Source organism: Colletotrichum paranaense (genome assembly GCF_030867605.1).
Source record: "Colletotrichum paranaense strain IMI 384185 chromosome Unknown Scaffold_22.1, whole genome shotgun sequence".
In the NCBI taxonomy this organism is placed as follows: Eukaryota; Fungi; Ascomycota; class Sordariomycetes; order Glomerellales; family Glomerellaceae; genus Colletotrichum; species Colletotrichum paranaense.
Genome location: NW_026848980.1, coordinates 255,205 through 277,871, shown reverse-complemented (window position 1 = coordinate 277,871; position 22,667 = coordinate 255,205). Strand labels below are relative to the sequence as shown.

The following is a 22,667-nucleotide window of genomic DNA, read 5'->3' as shown; positions in this document are numbered from 1 at the left end:
CATCTGATAAGCATTTATCGCGATCTTTCTATGCAGCTGCACTGCAAGTTTTGAATAGATCCGGCCACACTTACTGCTAGTGTACTCGACTTCGAACTTTCCAACCCAGATTGATAAGCGCGTGAATCCTATTCGTTGCAGACATCAATTGTGGAAGCTTTTCCTACCCACCCACTTGTCCTTTTGCTCACGTCTAGCCTCTGCATTATGGTTGTTTCCGCAGGTGTCCAAGATTTGAGGCTTGAGTCACTATGGCTTGCTGTTACCTACCCCTGGTCGTAAACGATAGCCGCCTGATTCCAAGCAAATGGGTCGCAAATGGGGCCATTGACCTTAAAGCACACTCATTTCCCAGTTCTTGGTCCTCATGCCTGGTTGAAGCTTATGGTCTCATCATATTTCATCATTTATTTCAGCCCTCTTCATCAGAACGTCGCCTGGAATTCTTCTACGCTACGGCTAATGGTCAACAACCCAGTCTCACTTACTTGCTAGCACAAGGAAGCATTCAGCTAGATGGAGACCGATTACCTGGTTAAGGGAGGATACTGTAATGGGACGCTGGAGGAGGATGTGCCCGACCCTGACGTGACGGGCTGGGGAGTAAGGTTCCATCTGAAGATTGCGCGGGATATTTGACTGACTCTAACGTTGTATAGATCGTATCTTCGTTTTGCTTTTCCATCGTAATGAACATGATCGCCATTATGGTAGCATATGTGGCAAATGCGCTACCTGAGGAACGCTACAAGTCAATAGACTGCATCGCCTACCGTCACGTGTCGCAGGCAGAGAGGCAGCGACGTATCAAAGCCTTCGAGTCGTTCATGCTATCTTTGAGCGATCAGCAACTTGTCACTGGCATGGCTCTCATGCTGGCAACGATACTGATATTCTCAGGAATGCATGACCTGGATGATAGCTTCTCGGTGTACTCGTTTCAAATCGCGACCCGACTCGGTTACTTCTCGTGCATCACGCACCTTTGTTCCCTCTCAGTGCTATGGGAATACTTTGACCGACATAATTGGCTGCGAATATTTCGAACCATTCTGATGGTGGCTTTTCTGGTCATGATGATTGGTTGCATGATCATATCAGACTCTGTGACTTTTCGATTCAATCGCCACGTTTCGGTCAAGTGTGCGAGAAAGCATTTCAAGTTGATTGATCGAGAAAGACCGAACTACGTCTTCTTCTCTGACGAATTCATTATTATCTTTAACTTATCCGTATTGACTTACATTCTTATATCTGGATATGTTCAAAGGTTTCTACAACTGTACTGCATGCCGGCCCGCGGCGAACAAGACTTTTGGCAATGTCGCTCCTTACGAGCTCTGTTTGGATCTGATACCGAGAATCGGTTCAAGAGCCTTGAAAAGAACAAAACGTTAGCGGACATCAGATCTAGTTTTCTCTGGGAGATCGTGTGGCTATTCTTCTACTTCACATTTGGGACCGCGAATCTCCTCAGATTCTTCGATGATGCCACTTTGAATATTGGAGCTATAAAACCAAATTTCGGGCAGCTCGTACCTTTATTTCTTCTGGCTCTTCCTTTGATCACAGCCACTGAAGCTTATACAAGTAAGTGACTCTATCGGTTTGTCAGACGATCCAGGCAATTGCGGTCAAATACCTGTTCACGGGACTGAACCTTTTGGCTGATTATCATAATGTGTAGCGGCCACAGAGTATGAACCAGTCTCATCCGATGTTCCTGCTGGAGATGATGTAAGTTCGCACCATAAACACATTGTGAGAAGGAGTATCGGTGTTCTAGGGCACATTGACTGACTTCGCTGACCTATCAGCTGACACCAGAGCTGGGATATGAGGATCCGAACCAACCTACACGAGGAATATGGGATTACTGGCCCTTGTCCTTGTTAATGATATATGCAACCGGGCTTGTACTTTGGGCTCTTATCTTTGCAGATGTTATACCCCATAGCTTTTTTCTCTCCATTGCAGCATGGATCGTTGCATTTCTGGTAGAGGTTGCAAGCTTTCGGAGCTGGTTCAGGGTCGCATTTTGCGCTCTATGGACAACTTTGGGAAATCGATGGCTGAACACGAGAGCCTTCTTCAATCGGCTGAAGGAAAAGCTTTCGAATCTTTCCAATTCCCCGTCATAGATAGAGGAACCATAAAACCATTGTTCTCCTGAAGCACAATGTTCCACAGCATACGTTCTGTAGACTGAAAGAGAACGTCGATATCTCTTCCCGCACCAAGTCAAAGCTTCGAGGTTCTTATTTTGTCCACTTGACACGAGTCTTTTCTTTATGAACTCGTGGGCATTGCTGCACTGAGTGCTCCACGGAGAAGTCAAACATGAACAAGCTCGCTACGAGAAGCCCCCCCCCCCCCTTGGAATATACGGAGGCTCAAACCCACCATTTAGGGCTTAATTTACTAAGCGTATCATGGATCCTTGGCCGCAGTATAAGATCATCACTGAGCTAGGGGAACACTCCTAAATGCCCATTGGTAAAACCCAAGATTGAATTCGACGTGGGTGAGATGCATGACACCAATGAGGGTATCACCTAGGCTATGTCTACGCTGATAAATGCTACAGAGATGTGTACAAATGTCTATGCTACAGTGATATTCTTCGTCTATGTTATGACCTTAACTCTTGCACCAAGATCACTCCGTGTTTACCTTATTCAACAAGGCTGTGAAAGCCAGAATCGAACCTAACTGGAAACTTCTTTCTTCCCTTGGCATCCGAGCTGACGAAACAAGCCATCTTGTTCTTCGGACAGTAGAAAGAGCCTATGCCGTTTTCATCAATCGTAACCGCAGCCGATTCCATTCCGAGAACATCGGTCCAGACCTCCCCGGCGTGGTTGGCACCAACTGACATTGACAACCGAGTGTCAGTATATTCAGCCTGTGTCCAGCTCATGACGACGGCCATGCCGGCTGGTCTGTCTTCCGTTCCGCGCCTGATCCATCCAATACAGTCGGACCGCTCGAAGTAATCTTGTTGCTCCCCGTAAGCATAAAGCTTCCTGGCCAGAAGAAGGTTGGGAAGATCTTGGATTGGCGCTTCGGGATGGGTGAGCTCAATGCCGTACAGATCACCAAAGAAGACACATGGGTGACCATCGCGTCTGAGAAGGATCATGGAGTAGGCAAAGGGCATGAACTCCTTGCAGATTGGGGTGTCCATCTGTTGACCTTTCTGAGTGTCGTGATTACGAATGAAAGTCTACAAATCATTAGCAAGTCGTTCAACTTTTCAGAAAATGGACAAACTTACGACAGCGTTGTTAGGTCGTTGTTCAACTAGCGTGTCCTTGAACACCTGCCTCAAGTCCGTGTCTCGGTGCCATGACAATCTTTCTATGTGATACATCAGAGGCACGTCGTAGAGACTGAAGAATGCTGGCATGTGCTCCAACCAATTATTCAAGACGCGCACATCACCATGCCAGAACTCTCCAATAAACATGAGATCATTGCGGATGGCTGGCTTCCTCAAGTGCTCAGCCCATTTGCTGATGAATTTCCATGAGATGTGCTGTACGGCGTCCACGCGGAAGCCTTTGAGACCGAGCTCATCCACAATCCACTTGCCCCACTGATGCTGCTCTTTGACGACCTCAGGGTTGGTGTAGTCGAGGTTTTCGAGCATCAAGTAGTCGGCATTTCCTTGGAGGTCGCCGACGTCTTGATGCCAGTTCTTCCCATCTTCTACAAACCTGTAGATGGCACGTTTCTTGTTCTGTTGGTTCCAGTCCGTACCGTTGAAATGCGACTTGTTGTATTTGAACTTGCTGTACTTGCCCCCTCTAGCATTGTAGTCAAATTTGGTCCATGACTCAATTTCATAGACGTCTGTGGTGTCTCTTCGTCTATCTGAAATACGGGTAAGCAGATGAGAACCAGGAGTGCTATGAGCCGATGGGTGAAAGCTTACCACGCGGATCAACTTCGACCACCTTTACCATCTCAGTGCCGTCAGCGTAGGCGCGGTGGTTGTGAATAGCGTCCCAGACCAGCCCAATGCCGTGGTGCTCCGCATCCGCCGCTAGAGACGCAAGGTCTCCCTTCGTCCCCCATTTGGTGGGGACTGAGCCCTTTTGGTCAAACTCTCCTAGATCCCAGGCGTCGTAAATGTCGTAGCCGTTACTTTCGGGATCCTTGGCTTTGCTTCCGGGCGGCAGCCATAGGCTGTTCACACCAACGGACCTCAGTGCCGGCAGCGCGCGCCGGAGCCGTCGCCAGTGCTTGTGGTCGGCGGGCAAATTCCACTCAAAGGCCTGCAACTGCACCGGGTTTTGAGATCTCTCCGGGCGAGGCAATTGGTGATGGGATTTGCTTCGCGGAAGGGACTCTGTCGGTCTAACCTCCACACGGGAAGAAAGCTGGTGAAATGACTTGCTCCTCGGCAAGGCCTCTTTGGCTCTAACTTCAATAGCTCGGGGTTCTGTAGTTCTGATGCGAACCTCAATTGGCTGGCCAGTGCTCGGCCGTGAAGCCGTGGTTGGGTTTCTCATTTTGATCTAAGGTAATACAGTGATAAAAGCTGAGGGAAAAGTCAAGAAATGAATGATGTGTCGTCATGTACACGGCTTGGTGGTCGGACATGTCTCTTTATCTATGCGCACACGCAATCCTAAAGAAGCGCGAAGTCAAGGTCGCGACTGCGTATCCGGACTTGTCTCCTGGCGCCTTGTACTCCGTACGGTGGCTTGCGCTTCAAGGTTTAATGTCCCCAGAAAGATCAAATCTCAATGTCCGAACCGTCTCAACCCAACACTCTAACCCGGGGCTGAAAGCTCGACCAATGATTGCCAATGATGGTTCCAAAGGGTCCAGAGAGGCATGGACATTGTCAGCTCACGTGTCTCACACATCAGCCGTTCCAGAATTACAATGCGTGGTGATGTTTGGTGAGTCGTCTGGGGGCTGTACGCTTCGCGTTCGCATTCACGAGTCGCATCCGTTCTCGAATGCGAGATTTGATACGAGCGGGTCCTACTTAACCCTTCCCCCAAAACAAAAAAACTTGACCCCCTTCCAAGAACCCAGCCACGGAACGAGTCGGGCCAACATAGTGAGCAATGCGGCCATTGACAGCGTACTGAGTACGCAGACGGAGACCAGCACGGTCACCGCCATGGCATTTTTGGCGCATTGAGGTGCCAAGTAGCGGCACCGCTTGACACCAGGAACAGTAGGCAGCCAGGACGGGCTGAACGGGTTGTCGGGACTCACGAGTGTCGCAGACGGGGCCAAGACGATCATCAAATTACCGATAGCGAGATTGGCCCGAGCATAAACTGACAACGTAGAGACCCCTAAAATCTCTTAACGCGAAAGCGACCTTAAATTTGCATTGTCGTTACTTGAGCACAGCCGGGAGGCTTACGTGAACGGTAGAGTGTCAAGTCTAATGAGCAGAATAACCTTGCTAATTTCAAATAATGCAAAGAGATAATACAAAATAACCCGGAGATGGGTCGGCAGCTATCCGGGCCGCGCTGATCGATGTGGTGTGGGCTGTCGCTGCCAACTACGCATCCGCGAGTGTTTGGTAAAATTCCACGTGTCGTGCGCATAGAGTTCTGGGGTTATCCTTTTGCATTGCAGCAATAAGTCGCAAATATTGTTTGCATCCGGCTCAGGATACACCATCAAGGTGGTAACCTACTGATCTAGGTACTGAGTATACAAGCGTATCTACCCGGACGGACTAATACTGCAAATAATCAGACGTATCTCACACAAGTACGACATAAGGTAGTTATTTCAGGCAGATTTGATGATATTGAATATGACTGTGACGCTATGCTGCATGTTTTAAGCTTCAGACCAAATCTAACGGTTGCATGTTGACCCAGACCATCTAGATCGTCTCTTCAACCCCTGCGACCGGCGAAATAACACCTCAGTGTGATCTCATCTCGTCAGGCTCCCGAACAATGCGAGAGCCTGCTCGGGTCTCCAGCACAGGAACCTCGATGTTCCAGCCTGCAGAAGCCAGTCTCCTCGCGTACAGCTCGTACTTTTCGTTGGCGATTTGCAAACTTTCTTCCACGTGGCCCAACATTGCTTGTTGATCGAATTCAGCTCGCACCAAGTTCGCCTCTTCCTGCCCGCTCAGTTTTCTGGCCAGCAACAGACCATGGAACCAAGCTTTCAGCTGTGACCTCGGCGTCACGCCTTCTTTCAGAACAACAATAACCTTGATTCTGGAGGCCGCGTCGTTGGCCGCGGTCGACACCTGGCACCAGAGAACGTACTCCTCGCGGTCGAATACGTCCATGAGTGTATACAAGTCGACGCTTGAAAGCTGGAAAGACATCTCGTGGGTCTTCCCATAGGCCAAAGCTTCAAGCAAGGTCTTGAGGGGCACTCCGTACTTGCAGTGGCCAAACACTGGCCCGGAGTTCCAGCGAAAGACTTCTCCCCTTCGCTTCTCGAAGATGAGTTCTCTTTGGGAAACTTTCAGTGGTGTGAGGACTTCGTCTTTCGAAAATAATGCCGACAGAGCAATATTGGTGCGTTGCCGATTTAGCTGACGTGAGTGTACTGCTCGAACGCCCCTCCAATTGAGAAGGAGGTGAACGCCAAGGAGGACAAAGAGAACGATCCATGATAATGTTTCGTCGGTTAGAAAATATAATAAAAACGTTCCCGTCTATGCATCTGTTAGTAAAAATCGAAGTTTAAGGTTTAGATGCATCTTGTTGCTGACTTACAAGCATTCCTATCAGAGAAATGGCTGTCTCCTGGCTGGCATCTTTCTGTGTACTGTTAGCAACTCTGATCCTGCATACGTCTCCACTGTGCCAAGTCCTGGTACTTACAGCATTAAGCTCGCCGAGATTGTTCCACTTGGCAAAGTGACCACTGAGACTGCTTTTTGATGCGTTCCCAACGACGCCAGATGCGGAGTATAGGATGCTGGAGAGGCAGAGAACCAGAAACCTGGCTTCTTGCGGAAAATAAGGAGACGCGCAGTCGAGAACCATCGCTGTGTCGGTCAATAGATCACAGGCCATGCGGTATGCCTTACATTCTGCTTCAATCGAAGTCGCAAACAGGTGTGCAAATGTGATGGTTGCGAGCCTTCCCATGGACTCTCTAGTGACTTGGATGAGCATAGCCCCAGTCGGTGATGCTAATGAGTCTCCGACACCCAGCCCTGTGGGTGTAGTCAGCACACAGTAATAGAGAGCGAACTGGTAAGGGGAGGGTAAGATTAGCCGGGACAACGCAGCGGAGTTCTTACCTTGCCAAACAGCACGCGACGAAATCATGCCGGCAATCGTGCCAGCAAAAGCTTGAAGGGAGTCCTACTCAGGGTAAGCTAGACTGGATACCTCTTGGTTTGAATCGGTGTTTGCTCACATAAATCTGATATTCAGCATAGTCGTCTGTAACGCTATGCGGATAGCCATCCGGCAAGAAGATTTCGAGAAGCTCTTGCCAAGGCTTCTTTCTTTTGGGAGGGAGCTATGCGAACGAGTGTCAAATCACATGCAGACTCTCCGCTGTCTTACATCAAGACATCGAAAGAGGGAGGGGTACCAGGGGTCCTCCATGTTGTTTGCTGAGCTTACCGTGAGATCGACCCTAGATGATCCGGCAGTCGGAGCCGACTCGACATACTTGGTCTTCAGAGCGCCGGCTTTGTCATATTCGGCAAGGACCAGAAAGCCTGATCTCTTCCTTAGCATCGTCGGCGTCTCTAGGACGGTTTGCGTCGAGCGCGTTGACATGGTCTAGCGCGCTCTTAGGAGGTTGTAGATCAGAGGCCGGTTTGATTCGAACTTTCAAGATTTGGAAAGAAAAGATGATCTATGTCCCCTTTTTGCGAGTGAAGAAAGATTAGATTGAGAGAAGATCAAAGAGGTTCGAGTTGAATGACGCACAGGAAGAACTGAGCATGGAAGAAATTTGGCAGAGGTCTTTCCCCGGTTGGGTAAGAAGAGAAACGGATACGGGGATACGAAAAGTAATGCAGCAATTTTCGCGCGCGCGTGAGGACCGTTTTGGTTCGTTGCCATCAGCGGCGATCAACAAACACAGTGGACACGGCCATTAATGACTCTCTGCGAAACTTTCCGGGCTGTGCAGCCGCCGCGTCCTTCTCTGGCACCCTGGAGGGGTCAAACATGTTCGATGATCTGTCATTGTTCCCGCTCTGCCCTATGTTGACAAGTCGCTGTCAGGACTGGGTGTCATGGAAGCGGAGCGCAGATGCGCGTCTGTGTGGGATCTGCATGGGCCGCTGGGGGCAAAACAATAGACTCTCAACCGCAGAGTGCTTCAGAACATTGAACCACTTTCAACCCGCCCCTCTGTAGATCGTTTCAAAAGATGGGATTTTTCGTCAGATTGCGGGCTTGCTCGAAAAAAGCGGACATACCGTCAGCAACGGAACGCTGATCAGCTCGGGCCTAATACGAATGACACGAAAAGTCAGCGACGAACCACCCACGGCAAACCTGTCGCGAAATATGGGATGAAGTGCTTCTAAAGACGTTCCGGCAGCGGTTCATTCCGGCGGGGAGGGCGACGTAAGCCTATGGATGCAGACAGCGATTCAGCTGCCTCTTTCCGCGTATTTGTCTTGTTCTACCCTAAGGGCTGCGCTTGAGGTTGAGAAAGTTCCAACTCTGGCTCCGGCTTCGGTCTCGCCACTCAAGTGATGTAGAAAACCTTCGCCGGGATCATAGTTCTCCTATGGCGGCTTCGATCGCACTCAAGTGGTTGAAGTTGTGAGTTGTCAGCGCCGTGAACTGAAATATCAAGCTGCCAAAAGGCAACAACCGTTTGCCGCTTCGGTGAGTTTGATTACCGGGTGACAGAACTTAGTTCTCGCCAAAAGCGCATTTCTCTCCGCTATCATGCATCATGAGGCGCAGTGACCGTTGTGTTGAGACCCATCAATTGGACGGTTTGTCTTGAATATGGAAAACTCTAGTATTCGTATTCTGCACGATGCTAACTTGCCTATTTAGGAAACGGTTCCCATACAAACAATAAAGGTGGAAAACAATCCACTTCATCTTGAGTATTGACTCAAACACTCTTTTCCCATGTTGACCACGTTGAACGACCCGCTTGTCTGGTTAGCTACACTTAGGCGTCTTAGATCGGCTGTCGAGGTCCATGTGTAGAATCAGTCAGTATCAACTCGCGACATCCCACACAGCGAACTATACGAGTACTATACTTGCCGATTTTGGAAATATCGCATGGGACTTGAGTGCCGAAAAGCTTGTATCCGGATGGGAACGTTGGCGACTCATGAGCATGCTACCTTGTTCCTTGTACGATTTAAAGCTACACCTCCAAGCCGGCAAGCCCACAATATCTTCATCCCACCGGGCCGGAAGAAAGTGAGGCAACGGGAGTCCCGCCGGCACGCGGCATGTAACGCTACTCTATTTCGATCTCGTTCGCCCCGACACCTCTTGCTGCCATGCTAGCTGATACCGTGTTCCGGCGTCCGTGTCTCCTAGGCAAGTAGATGAGGAACCAACTTGCTTATTTTGCGTGTTTGAGACACTGCCACGTAGCTAGGCAAACAGGGAGTCTTTGGACGAGAGGAACAGTGTCAGGATACACGTCAGTAGGATAACAGGAAGATTGGCACGAAGGTAATCGTCGGTTGAATTGCTGTGTGAGTTGGATGGAAGGAGAAGGAATGGGCAATATTATTGTTGCTCCGGAAGTTGTAAGTGGAGAAACAGTTGGTACGGTCCCGACTGCCTTCCATGTCCGACTACCCACACAGAATCCAAGAAACAGTCTTTCACTTATGCCTTGCAAATCTGCGTCTAAGAAAGCCCGGTACAAAGCCCGGTACATCGAGTCGACTTATTTGGGCACGAAAATTGTGTTCTATTCTCAAAGTTTGTCTTTTCAGCATGTATAGGAGAGAGCCGCTCCAGAAAATTATGAGGTGACATTGTACGAGTGATCCCGAAGCGCGCAAGACTGCATAAAGGTCGACTAGCAGTCAAGCTACTGTCGTCCTTATTATCACGGCAACATTCTATTTGTGGAGGCACTTGCGAGCACCTAGTCTCAGGTAGCCGATAACATGTCAGAATTGGTGCCAGGCTCCCAGGATCACCATCTGCGTAAAGACTTATGGGAATACACGAAAGTCTTCGGCTTCGGCCGGAGCCGGACCTTATGTGATGTGCATCGTAGGACGGAAATTGTGGATATCCCGCTTGACTCCGCTCCGTGATTCTGAACACCGGCCTCCGCCCGATCTTACACGTGCCAGTCAACATGGGTAGAAGGGTCCACAAGCATTGCTATTTTCTAGTCTGGAGAAATCACGTCGATCTCTCGAGCGGTCACATAAGGGGTAAATGACCTTGGATGTCCTGAAAGGACTGAACACGAGCAAGACGAGATACAGACGATAATTAATATGGATTCAAATTGGTATTTGGCAGTCTACAACTCGTCCAGGATACGGAAGACGATCTAGACTAGATGCTAATTTATACGGGAACAATGAAACGACTCTGGTATGGTAAAACTTGTGACAAAAGAAGAATACCGCCCAAGAAACAACTTAACAGTAAGGAAAGGAAAGGGATACAAAACAACGCTCATGAATCCCAAATAGGTCCAAACGCGGGAATCCCTCTCGCCTCCATCCGATATACAAACTTATTCACAGTAGGCCCGTTGGAGATAATCGCAACGCACTCAGCCCCGCTCTCCTTATACACATTATACGCCAACTGCACCAAATCAGGCCTACCGCGCTCATCCGTATCCCAAATCAACGCGTCCGGATCCGCCTTGAGAATCAGATCCATGACGCCCTGCCCATACGTCTTGAGCGGGTTCTTGGTCGACCAGACGACGCGCGCGGGAACCCGACGCTCCATAAGAACGGGAAGACAGGGACCAATACCAGAACCCGTCGCGACGAGGACCATCTTTTTGAAGAGCGGGGCGACGGCGAGGACGCCCGACGCCGGGGTGCCGCGGGTCCAGATCGAGGTGGGCGGGTTCTCAATGATGCGCTTGGTCCAGTCGCCAGCCTTGGAAACGACGATGGAGAAGCCCTTTCCGCTCGGCTCCGGGATGGCGGCGAAGGCGTGCCACTCGACCATGGGCCTGTCGGTGATGCGGACGCCACGCGAGGTGCATGGCCCGGGTGTGCAGAAGTCAAAGTGCAGACGGACGGCGTGCTTGGAGAGCGGCTCCGGGACGACCTTTACGCGGCGGAGGCGCATCCAGGGCAGCGCGATGCTGAAGGATGTGAGGGCCACGAGGTAGAGCGCGGGTGTCTTGGCCAGGGCCGGGCCGAGGGGCTCAGCGGACATGGAGGCCGCGGTAGCGATGACGTGGGCCCATACGAGGGCGAGGGCCGACCAGCCGGCGAAGCGGTGCGTCCACTCGAACTGGTCGTGCATCTTGGCGCGGATGGAGGGGTAAGCCATGACGAGGATCAGGACAAGGAGGATGAGGATGAGATAGGTTAGAACGAGGGTGATGAGGTTGACGGAGTAAAGGGACTGAGGCGCGATGAAGTTGCCGGTTGCGGCGCCCGTAAAGATGACCCACCACACGGTGGCAGAGACGGCGCAGCCCGAGTGGACGCCGCCATTGTGGTAGACACGCGCAAAGTGTCTGCGGATGGAAAGTGGCATGGAGGTGGGCACGCGGGAGCACGCCCAGAAGATGAAGTTGACGACGTATTCCTGGCGCAGGAGAACGGCGCCGAGGAGGTTGGCGGCGACGGCGGTGGCCAGGTGGTTCAGGGGCAGGGAGAAGTTGCTATTGCGGCTCTCGTACAGCATCCATACGAAGACGGCGAAGTTGGAGAGGAAGATGACACCAAAGAGCTTGCGGTAGGCGTTGAGTCCGCGGTGGCGGATCCATCTCCAGCCGTGAAAGCCCTTTTTCGAAGGAAGTTCGTACTCTTCTTCCTCCTTCTCGGCCGCTTCCTCGACGAATGCGGCCGTCTTCTCCAAGTCAATGTTCTTTTGCTGGGAATCGACGACGGTGAAGGTGCGAGAGTCCACGAGCGTGAAGCCGCCTTCGCTGGTAGGGCTGACGGCCGTCTTGATAGACGAGGCGCTCGACGATTGCTGGGGCGTAGACATGCCCGTCGGGATATCTGCCAGAGGCAGCGGCGGCGGAGTCTGGTCCGCACCACCAGCGGCGATGTCGCGGAGGGCCCGCTTGTCGACCTTGCCGTTGGGGGTTAGCTCGATTGCGGTGAGGTACTTCCAGACGGTCGGGACGGCGTAGAACGGTTGGCCCTCGCCGACGACAGTCTTCAGCTGAGCTTCGTCGATCGGCGCAGGGGCAGAGTAGAAGCCCCACAGACGATCGTCGATTTTCAGCGCACATCCCTTGACGACGCCAGGGCATTTTTCAATAGCGCGAGAGACGCCATCGAGTTCGACGCGGAAGCCAGAAATCTTGACCTGGTCGTCTTTGCGGCCGAGGGGCTCCAAGCTACCGTCTTCAAGCCAGCGAGCGAGGTCGCCAGTGTTGAACATCATACGACTGTGAGTGGTATTCGTTAGCGTACTTTTCTCTCTGTCAAGTCTCGGCCGGAAGAACGGGGAACAAAAAGAGGCGCAAAACTAACCCATCCTTTGCGAACTTGTCGACCTTATATCTTTGTGCCGTCAACTCCGGCAAGTTAAGATACCCCCTAGAAACGCCTGGACCGCCGGCCCACATGATACCAGGTTCGCCAATCTTGACAGGGTTCTCATCTTCGTCGAGAACGTAAACGTTGGTGTTCGGATTAGGCTTGCCAATCGACAAAGTCTTTCCCGGCTTATGAAGATGCGCGGTGTTGAGAATGCTGATTTCGGTAGGACCGCATACGTTCCAGAACTTGACGTAGGGCGCCCACTGCTCAGCGAGCGCCAGTGGACAGGGCTCACCACCGACAGCGATCGTTCTGATGTTGGGGAAGTCCTCGCGCCTGGGCATGTGCTTGAGGACTACGGAAGGCGTCGCGATGACAGTGTCGACGCGCTGCAGGCAATCCGTCCAGAGATCATTGCCGCTGCCTCTGATGTGAAGCGTTCCGCCGTTCATCATGGTGCCGAGAATCTCCCACGCGCCTAAGTACCCATTGCCGCGTCAGCGTGGTCGGCCACTAAAGAAATAGAGTTTGAGACATTTGACTTACACATATCGAAACCGATGTTCAACTGTTGCGCTACATTCTTCCCGACACGGATGCCCAGCTTGGAAGGCTCCGCTAGAAGGGTGTTGGTAACGCCCTCGTGTCTCACATCCACTCCCTTGGGTCGCCCGGTAGTGCCCGAGGTGTAGATCACATAGGCTCCATCTTCAGGCTTGACAATGACACCGGGGTGCCCATTGTTGCCGTGCGTCCACAGCCAACTGTTCGCATCGAGGTCAACGACCCTCACACGGTCCCGCCTTTCAGAGGGCACGCTGCGCAGCACCTTCTCCCTGAACTTGGGAAGGCACAGCACAACCGGCGCGTTGGAGTCGACAATGTCGTAGCCGAGTGTGTCTTCGGGGATGATGCCACCATCTAGAGGGACATACTGGCCACCGGCCTTGAGGACGGCAAAGATGAAGACGACCATTTCGATGCATCGGGAGTAGACGAGCACTACACGGTCTCCTTTCCTGAGGCCGTATGTTCCCCTCAGCTCATTGGCGAGCACATTGGCCCTGCGGTTGAGCTCCCGGTATGTGATAGTCGTGCCATCGTAGTGTCGGACAGCCGTGGCGTCAGGATGTGCTGCCGCGATGGACTCGAAGGCGTGGTGAACGACTTGGTATGGTATCACATCGCTCGGTCCTCTGCTGAATTGGTTGAAGAGAACTCTGTCCGCCAGGGACAGGTGTTCCAGAGAGTGGAACGAGCGCGAGGGAGCCATGGTGATGAGCTTCTGGATGTTGATGCCCTGCGATAATGTTGCCTACCAGTAACACATCTCCTAGCCACATCTCGAGAGGTGGGCACTTGGAACCAGATATATCTCCTCCACGGGACAGTCGCGTCTGTGTGTTTGTGCGCCAATGTCCTAGAGAAACGGAGAAGCGCCAGACCCTGCCCGGCCTTGTGGGGGAGTGCATTCTTCGTTTTGGTCACTTCGCCAAAAACCTGCCTAGATTGCCTCAACCTCCGTGTTCAAACAAGGTTCCATATTCTCAGAAGCACCCCCGTTAGCCATGGCATGGTCCATGGATGATATCAGGGCTGGACTCTTTCCTTCTTTCAGCTCCTTGCTATGCAGACAATTGTTTTAGATAGTGTGGAGAACGGACGACTCTGTGATGAACTAGTGTAGGTAGAGACGAGGTCACTTACAAGGAACCTTGCAAGACTATGGATGTGATCAGGATCCCTCGATGAACGAATGCGGTCTCTGTACGGAGAAGCGGATCCTCGACCATGGATGCAAGCGCAATAGATACTAAGAGTAGAGGGAGACTATATTTCGTCGTGACAGGCACGGCCGCCAAGGGAGCGTCTGGAGCAGTCGAGAGTCCGCCTCCACCCCTTTAGATGTGGGCAGAAATTTCGTCGTAACGAATGTCTCCATTCCGCGGTAACAGGACCGCTGGCGGTTCGGCGGGGCCACGCCGGATGAGTTGTCCAAATCCGGGAAAAACGGAGAGCGATCCGGACCACATCCGCCCAATGCGGCAGCTGTCGTCCTCTGTCTCGTCGATGGAGCACTTCGCGGCCCTCGCGAGGCGTTGCCGTGGGATGTAACAAGGGGCACGGCAGTGGAGGACGGACGTCTTGGAGATGGATAATGACCAGGGGGGCTGACAAAGTTGTTGTCAATCAGTCGACATGTGCCATCCATTACGTGCCGCGATCGTGGAGGAGGAGGAGGGAAGAAGGGAAGCTAGGCGCCTGTGCGGGTTATGCCTTGCTTCTGCCATGGATGGTGCCCTGTCTGCACATCGTTCCCGGGGGCAACCCTGGCTTCCGCGGCTCATGATGCCTGTCGACCGTTTGGCCGCCCACCCCTCTCCCTTGAACGACCCTCAGGCCAGTTTTGTTCTTCTTCTGCGAGCCTACCCCCCAGACAAGATGCGACGCTACTCAAGGTCGACACCCGCCTCGGCCGAATTCGGTCACAGCCGGGTGGAATTCTCTAATAAAGTGCGGCGATGTTGTTGCTGGCGAAGAAGAAAAGGGTCCCAGGAAGAAAGAAAGCAAGACCCGGGAGAAGAAAAGATCCGACGACTTCGACTTCTTTGTCTCTCTGCCATGTGCTGAGCACGCTGCTTCAACAAGCCATCAACAACAACACTGCCCCCTCTCTCGCCTTAGTCACCTCAGTTTACCTCCAAGCTTCCACGTTTTTTTAATCAATCGTCGCACTCCGGTGATCCGCTAGTCCCAAACTCTTTTTCTTCTTCTTGTGGCTCTATCCATACGGCAACTCCTCCGGCTCCCGAGAATCATGGAGAACCTCACCACACTCAAGTTGACGGTCGACTCCGAGAAGGGCGTCGCCCTGGTCCGATTTGACCGTCCAGCCAAGAGAAATGCCTTCTCTCAGGTCATGATCGGCGAACTTGTTTCGACACTGGCTCACCTCGATGCCCTGGAGACTATCCGCGCTGTCGTCGTTACTGGTGGCCCTGAAGGTCCCTTCTGTGGTACGTTTTGCAATTCTTCTCATACCAGTCGAGACAGATTTCAGAGTCGGGCTCCAGAGAACCATGTCTTGAGGGGGGTGCAACAAGCTTACCCCCGTCGTCGGATCCTCTGGCCTCAACTCGTCTTTCTCGGCTTCACTTCCCTTTTCCTTTACCTTTCCACGTGCAATCTGCACACTCATCATCGTTGGCGCCGCGCACGGCAGTCGAGGATTTCCCGACCAAGCAACTGCCATCTCAACTCCATCTGATTCCCCACGGACTTGATACACAGGGGGATGTCCGCTGTCGTTCTTGTTTCCAAGTCCCTGAAACGTCATGAAAATCCGCACCAGGGTTCCACTGGCAGGCCCCCCTCTAATCTAATCTAATGGAGGCGCGACGTTGGCTAATCCGTTTTGTGGTGCAGCCGGGATGGATCTCAATGAGCTGGTGCAGATCTCCACGGCAGCGGCCCACCAGCGCGCCTTTCTCAAGGACCTAACAGACGCCTTTGCCAACTTCTCCAAGCCCGTCATCGCGGCTGTAGTTGGTTTCGCAGTAAGTTGTGGTGTCGGAAGTGGGAGCCGCCTCCCAACATCTGTGCTTTTCTTTCTTTTCTCTGTTGCCTCGCATGTCTCACAGAAACAAGGCTAACGTGAGAGCCTCAAGTTGGGCGGTGGTTGCGAGATCGCTTTAGCAGTAAGTCAAGAGTTGCCCCCCCCCCCCACATGTTTCTGCGAGGTAGAACCCAAACGGCTGACCCTTCACGATCAGTGCGACATGATCTACGCCGCCGAAGATGCTTCGTTCGGACTCCCAGAAATCAAGATCGGAACGATTCCAGGCGCGGGCGGCACTCAGCGTCTAGCTCGTGCGCTGGGCAAGCACAAGGTGAGTAGCCAAACCCAGCCGATTGACTCGTGCTGGCCGACTTGAACAGCCGAAATCTTCGCTCTCACCTTGAAACCGGTGAACTGACCAGCTATAGGCCATGGAGTTCGTCCTTACCGGCGACTCAGCCAGCGGTGCCGAGTTTGAGCGTCTCGGCGTGGTCAACAAGGTGTTCCCACGTCAAGAGGTCGTACCAGCCGCCATGAAGCTCGCTGAGCGCATCGCCGTCATGTCGGGCCCCGTGACCAAAACTGCGAAGCAAGCCGTTCTCACAGGTGGGCTGCTCCGGCTCCAAAACCGCTACTACGGGGTGGCTCCGGATCCCACCAAGGGATCGAGGGGGCGGGCCCCTGTGCGGACCCCGTGTTCTGACTCGCTAACCCTGCTACAGTCGAGAATAGCCATCTTGATGCCGGGATGACCATGGAGAAATCTCTTTACTACTCGACTTTCAGCCTTGGCGATTTCAATGAAGGAATGACCGCATTCCTGCAAAAGCGACGTCCCGACTTCAAGCACACGTAGGTTTCGGGTGGCCCGTACGTAACTTTCGGGAGAGAACCGCAGCAAATGTCACGCGCCGGGTACCGCGCTGCATGGTCATCATACGCACTATAAGGTAATCGGTAGACTCCGTACGCTCGGGTGACTCGATCCAACTACTCTACTCGAGTCCGTGGATTCCACGCGCCTCGGGCTTATCGATCGTTGTTGACTCGTTGATTACTGATAGTCGGGGACCATATTCGTAGTGATGCTGGGCAGCAAACTCTACTAGATACGGCAGCTGATGAATCGAACTTTGTTTGAAATGCCACCGTGCCACGTCGCCTTGGATTTCGGAAGCAAAAAGAGAGCGACTGCAATGATTGCACTTTACAGGTCCATCATGCACTCTTGGCATCGATATCGTGATAGTGTGCACCTCCTCGATTCGGATGGCGTGTCAATGTCGCTGCACCCCTATCAACTTGTTCAGGGAGGGCGGTTATGTGAGCAAGGAGGAACTTTTGCGCCGAATGTTGCTGTGATCTGCGTGGCGTGCAGTGTGCAGCGCGTTAGATGGTTACAGTGCCATCCGTAGTCCAACCCACCACCCGAATGATTCTTCAGTAGTGTACCCAAGCCCATATGCAAATGATCGTTTTCGTAAGGTAACCTTGGATTCATACTACTTGCCATTTTCGCCTAGGTAGGTCCTGTTACTCCCTGCATGTGTTATTGCCTCTAGAAATACATTGAAATGGAGCCAAAAAAAAAAAAAAAAAAAAAAAAAAGCAGTTTCGAGTCCATACCGTGCCTGGTCTTGTTTTGCTCTCATCCTTGGCTGCCTCAATCGTTGTGCTCCCCTTGGCGTAACAGCGACTGCGCCATTTTACCCGCGCGCGCAGCACTCGGTGCAACATTAAAGCGTTGTGCCTGTTGTTCCGACATCAAAGATGGAATTGCGCCACCCGTCTTGTTGATACTCGTGCACTCTGTCGCCTGCCAGCGCAGCCTCTTCGTTCCACATTTTGACGAGACTACCAGGGGCATATACACCCTTGAAGACTCCCCGTCCAGGCTGCGCGACACCCACACGGGTGTACAGATCGGGGTCCTCGGGGGGCACCAGCCTGGCCGCCACAGCTTTGAGGAATGTCCACATATCCTGCGGGTCGGCAATACGAGTGGCCCTCAATCGTTCGCGTGCAAAGAGGAGTTCTCTGTTGGCGAAATGAAGCAGTTCGCCAATGCTGGCCGCAATCTGGGCTTCCAATGCGGCCTTGACTGTTGGCCGAATCAGAGGCTTGAGTAGCCAAGCGAGCCAGGAAAACTTGCTCTTTCGGAGGCTGTAATTGAGATGGTGGATGCGAACACGGACATTGTGCAGCGTCAATATGTCCTCAAGCCGCTCCTTTCCAACCTCCACATCAATAGCAACATCGATACCACGCTCATCCAGGTAAAAGCCCGCAATGCCAGCGTCTGCCAACCTCAATATTCCCGAGTGGAGGCGCAGCCAATATCCGAGGTCTTCGGCTGCAATCGACAGGCCTGATACCGTGATCCTCATGAGAGTCTTCACCGAAGACGTGGTGCGGAAGCGTGCCTTGCGGATCTCGACATCATTCTGTGTGGAGATATTGATCTTGAATGGTAAGAAGGAGCTGTTGTTGACGGTGCGCCCGGGCTCCAAGATAAGGTTCTCTAAAAGGAGATCGATAGCCGGCGCCGATACTTCCACCCGAGGAATCGGGATGTACTGGATTGCCTGCACTACCATGGGTATGAAGACGTTGATGGAGTCTGCCACCAATTCGCCGTTGGTGTACTGATGTGCAGGCGACAGAATTCGCAAGATTCTTCTGGTGGTGTTCATGGCCTTCTTAATATCTGTGTCCTGAAGCACAGAATTCAGAGCAAGATAGACCTTCTCCAGCAACGCATCAAGATCATCGCGTATTGAGGACTCGGATGTCAACTGTCTCGACTTGGCTCTCAGTTCCTTGAAGCGGTCCTCGGCGTGATCGAAGAAGTCAGGGTCCGTCAGTATGTCCTGGAGCAGATTGCCGATCTGTCTGACAAGATTGTCAAATTCTGGATCGCTGTGGCCATGTTCCATGACCGCCTTGAACTGGACCTCAACATCATTCCAGTGCTCACGGTTACCCAAAGACGTCAAGAACAGCCAGAAATTGTGGAGTGCACGATCAGCCTCTGGATTGGTGTCGATGTCTTCTCGAGCGACCTGGATGGTATCGGAAACTGCGTGCGAATAGGCCAACAAATATCGCCGGATGAGTAATGAGAGAGTCGATACCGAGTCGGAGTAGTCTTTTCTCTCTCGCAAATTGACAATGGTGCTCTTGAGCCTGTGTACCAAGGTCTCTTGTTCCTCGCCGGTGACATGGTCCGTCAGGCTCTGGCCCGCTTCGTCAGCGACACGGGCGACGCCGTCAGTGACAACCTTTGCGATGTCGACGACCTCATCTTCCAAATCGCCCTTAGTCGGGGGAGGCTTCGAGTCCCCGTTGGGATGCTTGACGGCTTCTTCTTCCTCTTTTGAGGGCTCGATATCCTTGGCCGCTTGCTTCGAGACGTCCGACAGGGTGAACGCAGTATCGCGGAAGACCTCTCGACCAATAGTGCTCAGATCCGAAAGTAGCAGGCGAAAATCCGAGTTGGTTAATATCAAGGAACCCACCGTTTGTAAGCTTTTGTACGCTTGGCAATTGTCAGTTTAAACTCTGAACAAACTTTCTTTCCTTGGTAGGAGCCGACGTGGGGTTGCTGGTATTAATAAAATAGAGACGACCCACCTGCTACAGTGTCGGCTCTGGCCTTTGCCTTGGATGCTCGTGCACCGATGTCGTACGCGTCAACTGACAGACGAGCCTTGGTGAGATACCAGATGAAATCTTGGATCTGGTCCTTGTCGTTCTTGTGTAATAGTAGCTCGATAAGTTGCTTGATTAAAAGCTTGACGTTGAGAACCAGGGCTCGCCCAGAGTCGCTGAGGTCGGGGGTATCAGGGTTGAGGACGTCAGCAGACAGTAGACTGCGCAGGTTGACAATAAGCTGTTCATTGGATGGCATGTAACCCTTCCCGATGGCACGAAGCATCTGGTACGTGTGTAGTTTCTCGTGCAGGCGCTGCTGCAAGGCTGTGTCGTCGTTGTAACGCGGCAGTAGAGGCTCGCGCTCGCGTTCCTCGCGCGATGGGCGGCCGAAGCCGAAGAAGGACATCATTTCGTAATGCGACTGCGGTTGAAGCCAAGTGTAGTGCTCGATGCACTTTGCGGCTTGCTGATGGACGGTAGTTTCTCAAGCTGGCCAAGGTATCGTCGGTCTATTTGGGTTGAGTTGATGCTGTGTCGTTTGAAAATCGTCACCATTCAAGCCAAGTCGACAGACACAGATTAGCTAGCTACCTTACCTCACGGGGGAAGGAATGAAGGAGCACAGCAGCTGCCAGCAGTGACTGGGCAATGACGTAAGTAAAGAGCTAAGCTGAGGTGTAGCCCCACTGCCAGCCACCAATTGAAAGCCGGAAAATCTCAAGGCGGAGCATCGTGTCCGAATGTGGCCTGTGCCTTCCCCGTCTAGCCAGGAGCTTGGGCCGCGGAACCCCCTTTGAGGCCATGAATGGGAAATATGGAAATTCCAAATCATCAAAGATTCCCATCCAGTCAGTTGGTCACTGATCATTTCGTTTCCGCTTTCTCCCCACGATCCTGCCTAAGTCCTCATGTTTGGTTTCCGACCAACAGTACATAGGTTCTACTCTGCTAGTGCTCTCAGCAGGTAAACTATAGGTTGCGAAGCCATCATCCAAATGCCATACTGGCTCCATGGATTCGTCACCTTCTTCATGCAGCGATTTAGCTGTTACAGTCTGCCCATTCATGCTAGGTGGCCCTAGAATCAGACACTCAGGGTTAGTGTTTGACATTCTCGAGTAGGCATCCGTAATTCCAAGAAAGTGGATATCTGGGGTCACTTCATGTCAGCCAACTAGCTGCATGAGGGGTTGGAGGCAAACTTGGGAGTGTTACTATCTTAGACTGCAGATATCGGCCGAAAGCTATCAGCCCTATTCCATTTCTTTGGCGTCTGGTCTTTATGCCTCCATTGACATGGATTATGTGGCCTGGGTAGCACGGCTCCTGCGATGCGACCACACAGCTATCCCACACTTTTTAGTCTCGGATGAGTCCGTTTGGGTCGGCACCCTAGGCCTTCATGAGAATGATGACGCACACCACTAAGTAACGGGTCCACGTATCCGCGGTTATGGCGCTTATCTTGTCTTGCATACTTCGAATATGAATAGCGTATCTTTCATTAGTTGCAAGCCGCCCGACCTTATATCGATCTTTCTATCTCATCCCATCAACTACGGGTTGGCACTAGTACAAACATTTCCGTATTGTTTCTAACTCTCGCCTGTTGGGAGCTTATTAGACCTGATATGGGAATATCGGAAATAGGATTGGACCAATATCTCGCTTGAAATTCCCCTAGATATGTGCATAGTTCGATATGCCGAAGCCCGTCTTCAGTTCATGGAATAGCTCCGCGAAATATCGAGCAGCACATCAGGCCCCTGGATTGGCTAGCACTCGTTCCGAGTTGAGCCAGACGAACTCGCGAGAGCTTTTTAGATAGCATACTGATCTAGCCTTCCTCCATTCTATCAGCTTGAGTCTGAAGACTACCTACAGGGGAGGAAAGGGGGGGGGGGGTGGTTTCAACATTGACCTGTACCTCTGTCGTATGAGCAAACTCTGTTAGGACTATACCCTTATGTAAGCAGTATGCTTGTTGTCTGTTCAAGTCCTCGAGTAGTAATTTTGCTCGAGGTTTTTTTATTTTCCTCTATTTTGCTCAAATATCTGTTCTCAGTCTTTTTTACTTTGACGTTAAGAGTGTGTATATATGTTCAGAGGAAGAGCATCTTGAAAAGAAAAACATAGAAGAGGAAGCCACAATGTATTGAGGTCAATTGGTTCTAAACATGCAGGGCTGCAATGTACTCTTTTCGGTAGGTGCATATGACCCTTAGGAACACCATATACACACCCTGGATGGGATCTGTTGAAGTCCCTCCTCCCCGCCCTCCCCCGTAGGTAGGGCCAGTGTCCTCTGTTGAAGTATCACGTAGGCTCAGCAGTCTCCACGCTCCATGTTTCTCAAGAAGTCCCTTGACCCCGATGAAACGGTCTTCAAGTCCTGTTCATGAATTTGTTCCACCTTCTGTTTGGCTTTTGGGCTTTCCTTTGGGGAAGATATGGCCAGTCTCCAGTACAAAATCGGATTGGAAATGATTCAGATGCCATCCATGCTTACCTACTATACGTGAGATAGGACACGAAGAAATAAGTCAACTAGGTACTTCAACTTTCCAATTGCGGCAAGACAGTTGCGACCCATCAGCCCATTCCCCCTCACACAACAATCGCTGTGTCTAACAATATCGGAAGGCTGCAGCCAAGGCGTTGCTTTCCGTTGTTGCCGATCCCACCAGGCAACCGTGGTGGAACCAACAGCTTACGGGGAGCAGCCGCCTTGGTTAACCCGCTTACTAAGGGAGGATACACGCAGGCAACAGCTCAACCCGGTTGATATGCAGCTGCCTGGTTGCCTTATTCGATGATGTGAGTCAAAAGAATCTC

The 22,667-nt window shown here is 52.0% G+C and overlaps 8 protein-coding genes across 8 annotated transcripts; 3 read left to right on the top strand and 5 right to left on the bottom strand.

Annotated features, from left to right (window-relative positions):
• Positions 1 to 516: 516 nt before the first annotated feature.
• Positions 517 to 1,598, top strand: CPAR01_15998 (uncharacterized protein; the record flags this gene model as incomplete). Its single annotated transcript, XM_060500243.1, has 2 exons — positions 517 to 603; positions 660 to 1,598. 2 exons carry the CDS (start codon positions 517 to 519, stop codon positions 1,596 to 1,598), a joined length of 1,026 nt encoding a protein of 341 aa, XP_060341060.1.
• Positions 1,599 to 2,674: 1,076 nt separating this feature from the next.
• Positions 2,675 to 4,517, bottom strand: CPAR01_15997 (alpha amylase; the record flags this gene model as incomplete). Its single annotated transcript, XM_060500242.1, has 3 exons — positions 2,675 to 3,226; positions 3,278 to 3,876; positions 3,938 to 4,517. The coding sequence occupies 3 exons, from the start codon at positions 4,515 to 4,517 to the stop codon at positions 2,675 to 2,677; spliced, it is 1,731 nt and encodes a 576-aa protein (XP_060341059.1).
• Positions 4,518 to 4,998: 481 nt separating this feature from the next.
• On the bottom strand, positions 4,999 to 5,268 carry CPAR01_15996 (uncharacterized protein; the record flags this gene model as incomplete). Its single annotated transcript, XM_060500241.1, has 1 exon — positions 4,999 to 5,268. The coding sequence occupies one exon, from the start codon at positions 5,266 to 5,268 to the stop codon at positions 4,999 to 5,001; it is 270 nt and encodes an 89-aa protein (XP_060341058.1).
• A 643-nt stretch (positions 5,269 to 5,911) lies between these two features.
• Positions 5,912 to 7,748, bottom strand: CPAR01_15995 (uncharacterized protein; the record flags this gene model as incomplete). Its single annotated transcript, XM_060500240.1, has 6 exons — positions 5,912 to 6,664; positions 6,726 to 6,770; positions 6,834 to 7,171; positions 7,259 to 7,322; positions 7,378 to 7,482; positions 7,530 to 7,748. The coding sequence occupies 6 exons, from the start codon at positions 7,746 to 7,748 to the stop codon at positions 5,912 to 5,914; spliced, it is 1,524 nt and encodes a 507-aa protein (XP_060341057.1).
• Positions 7,749 to 10,607: 2,859 nt separating this feature from the next.
• On the bottom strand, positions 10,608 to 13,892 carry CPAR01_15994 (amino acid adenylation domain-containing protein; the record flags this gene model as incomplete). Its single annotated transcript, XM_060500239.1, has 3 exons — positions 10,608 to 12,525; positions 12,611 to 13,097; positions 13,166 to 13,892. 3 exons carry the CDS (start codon positions 13,890 to 13,892, stop codon positions 10,608 to 10,610), a joined length of 3,132 nt encoding a protein of 1,043 aa, XP_060341056.1.
• Positions 13,893 to 14,818: 926 nt separating this feature from the next.
• On the top strand, positions 14,819 to 15,250 carry CPAR01_15993 (uncharacterized protein; the record flags this gene model as incomplete). The annotated part of the gene is made up of 1 exon (XM_060500238.1): positions 14,819 to 15,250. One exon carries the CDS (start codon positions 14,819 to 14,821, stop codon positions 15,248 to 15,250), a length of 432 nt encoding a protein of 143 aa, XP_060341055.1.
• A 187-nt stretch (positions 15,251 to 15,437) lies between these two features.
• CPAR01_15992 (enoyl-CoA hydratase/isomerase) lies at positions 15,438 to 17,034 on the top strand (the record flags this gene model as incomplete). The annotated part of the gene is made up of 6 exons (XM_060500237.1): positions 15,438 to 15,636; positions 16,013 to 16,176; positions 16,288 to 16,317; positions 16,393 to 16,509; positions 16,607 to 16,784; positions 16,901 to 17,034. The coding sequence occupies 6 exons, from the start codon at positions 15,438 to 15,440 to the stop codon at positions 17,032 to 17,034; spliced, it is 822 nt and encodes a 273-aa protein (XP_060341054.1).
• Positions 17,035 to 17,914: 880 nt separating this feature from the next.
• On the bottom strand, positions 17,915 to 20,241 carry CPAR01_15991 (uncharacterized protein; the record flags this gene model as incomplete). Its single annotated transcript, XM_060500236.1, has 2 exons — positions 17,915 to 19,716; positions 19,812 to 20,241. 2 exons carry the CDS (start codon positions 20,239 to 20,241, stop codon positions 17,915 to 17,917), a joined length of 2,232 nt encoding a protein of 743 aa, XP_060341053.1.
• Between the last annotated feature and the right edge of the window lie 2,426 nt (positions 20,242 to 22,667).